General features: G+C 42.0%; 1 protein-coding gene across 1 annotated transcript in view; it reads left to right on the top strand.

The window, feature by feature from the left end:
• Positions 1-1,294, top strand: part of LOC135195899 (calponin homology domain-containing protein DDB_G0272472-like) — a 3,033-nt gene extending 1,739 nt beyond the window's left edge. Inside the window, exon 1 of the mRNA XM_064222406.1 lies at positions 1-1,294. This exon is cut by the window's left edge and continues 1,739 nt beyond it. Within this exon, the coding sequence (XP_064078476.1) occupies positions 1-1,294 (1,294 nt within the window).
• Positions 1,295-2,173: the final 879 nt, after the last annotated feature.

Raw genomic sequence — 2,173 nt, 5'->3', positions numbered from 1 at the left:
GCTGGTCGAAGCGAGGGATATCCTTGGCAAAGTGAGAAAGCAAAGCGCTGAAAAAACAGAAAAGATGGTGGCTCTTGAAAGAGAGATTGAAGACCAGAAGAGACTGAAAAAGGTTGCTTCCATAAGAGACAATGAAGAACATCTGAAAAGGCTTGAAAAGATGACTGCCCTAGAAAAAGAGAATGAAAGTCTTTGGAAAGGACTGGAAAAAATGGAGAAAAATCATAAAAACCTGCTTGTTGAAGCCCAAGCTCAAACTGAGCTCAAAGAAGAAGAAGCAAGGAGACTCGCATTAGAACTTGAGGGACAAAATCGAGCAATAGGAAATCTCCAGTCTGAAAACAAGAAGTTGAGAGAGTTAGTGAAAGAAAAGCGAGGAGTAATAGACTCCTTGAAGAGGGAAAAGGAAGCGCCAACAGCCAAGATGGCGGCTGATTTTGAGAGGATGAGGAATGAGTGTGCCGAGAAGGAGGAGCAAATTAAAGACCAGGAAATGCTTTTGCGAACTCTCAAGGCCGAGAAGGACCAAATGAGTAAAGATCTGGAGGAAATGAAAAGGATCTGCAGCGAAATGAAGGAACAAAGAGAAGACAAAGAGCAAATGACATTCATAGGCAAAGGACTTTTCGCCTACATGAATGATCTGAATGATGCCGCCTTCAGTGTCTTCTCAGAAGCCTTGGCCAATGGTTCCTTCACCAACGAAGAATCGGCTCTGCTGCACATCCTTCGGGCTAAGGCTCTGGCGGCTTGTGGTCAGCCTTCAGATGACTTGGCCATCATAGCTGACTGTTGCATGGCCATCAAGAAGGGTCTCAGTGGATGGGAAGTGCACCAACTTTGCGGGGAGCACCTATTAAAACAAGAGCTCTTTGGTGCTGCCGTAGAAGACCTCAAAATTGCGGACAGGCTCAAGAGATCTGCAGAGACTCTACGAGCACTGAATGAGGCAAAGGAAAAGCAAATGAAATGGGAGACCCAATCCCACCACAGTGCTTTGGGTCTTCATCAAACTGCCACTAAGCCCCAAATTTTAAAAGCTTACAAAGACCTGTCAATGAAGTACCATCCAGATAGGCATAGAGATAAACCCGAAGTTTTACAAAAGGCCTTTGAAGAGAAATTCAAGCGCATTACTAATGCAAAGACCATTCTGATGGAAAATCAGCAACAATGGCAGCACGAGGCAAAGTTCCCACAAAATGGCTACAGACGGAATAATGGTAAACAGTGGAATGATCAACGTGGCTACAGAAAGAAGGATGAGCAGTGGTATGAAGAATCATATTATTGAGTTTTGTAGCCTGTGAAGCAAATTCTGCTGAGGAATATGGGAACAAAGAGGTCTTGAGGAAAGTGTCTCTAAGCAAAAGTTGTTGGAGTGGGGTCAGGCAGAAGTTTTCCAACCCAAAAAATTAACAAAGGCAAGTAATGCTATTGTTAAAAAGAAATTAATAAAAAAAAAAGGAGGGGGGAGGTCGTGGGGTGCCAATTGTTCTGTACTTTCAAAATACAAAAAGCTAAACCCACCTGATGAGCCCCTTGGCAAGGGCGAAACCTCATAATAATATATATGTATAACAATATGTATGTATATATATATATATATATATATATATATATATATATATATATTACATAGTATATACGATATTAATATCCTAGGCTGCCATCGTGTACGCAATATTGTGCGTTTGTGTGTGCTTGTGTGCATGCGTGTGTGTGTGTGGTGTGTGTGTGTCCGGAGGCTTCTGGGAACTCCGAAGGCTCCAATGGGTGGTTCTCCAGGAGGTGGAGGAAATGATTCGGAATACAGATTCTGGAACCGTTTAGGAGCTGAAAAAAGCTTCATTAAGATCCTAGAATCGTGACGACGTCTTCAGAATTCTAGAACACTGCTGGGTAAACGGATCCAGAATATCTCTTCGGAATCATTCCTCAACCTCCTGGAGAACCACCCATTGGATTATAATTTCCTCTTAAATCTTAAAGACTCCAGGATCCTGGAGCCTTCGGAGTTCCCAGAAGCTTCCGGACACACACACACACACACACAAAGTATGCACACAAGCACACACAAGAGTACAATATTGCAACCACAAAGGCAGCCTAGGAAATTAATATCATATATATTATGTAATATATATGATATATATATATATATATATATAAT

The sequence above is a fragment of the Macrobrachium nipponense genome, chromosome 17 (assembly GCF_015104395.2).
Source record: "Macrobrachium nipponense isolate FS-2020 chromosome 17, ASM1510439v2, whole genome shotgun sequence".
Classification (NCBI taxonomy): Eukaryota; Metazoa; Arthropoda; class Malacostraca; order Decapoda; family Palaemonidae; genus Macrobrachium; species Macrobrachium nipponense.
This window is presented reverse-complemented; position numbering and strand designations above follow the sequence as displayed.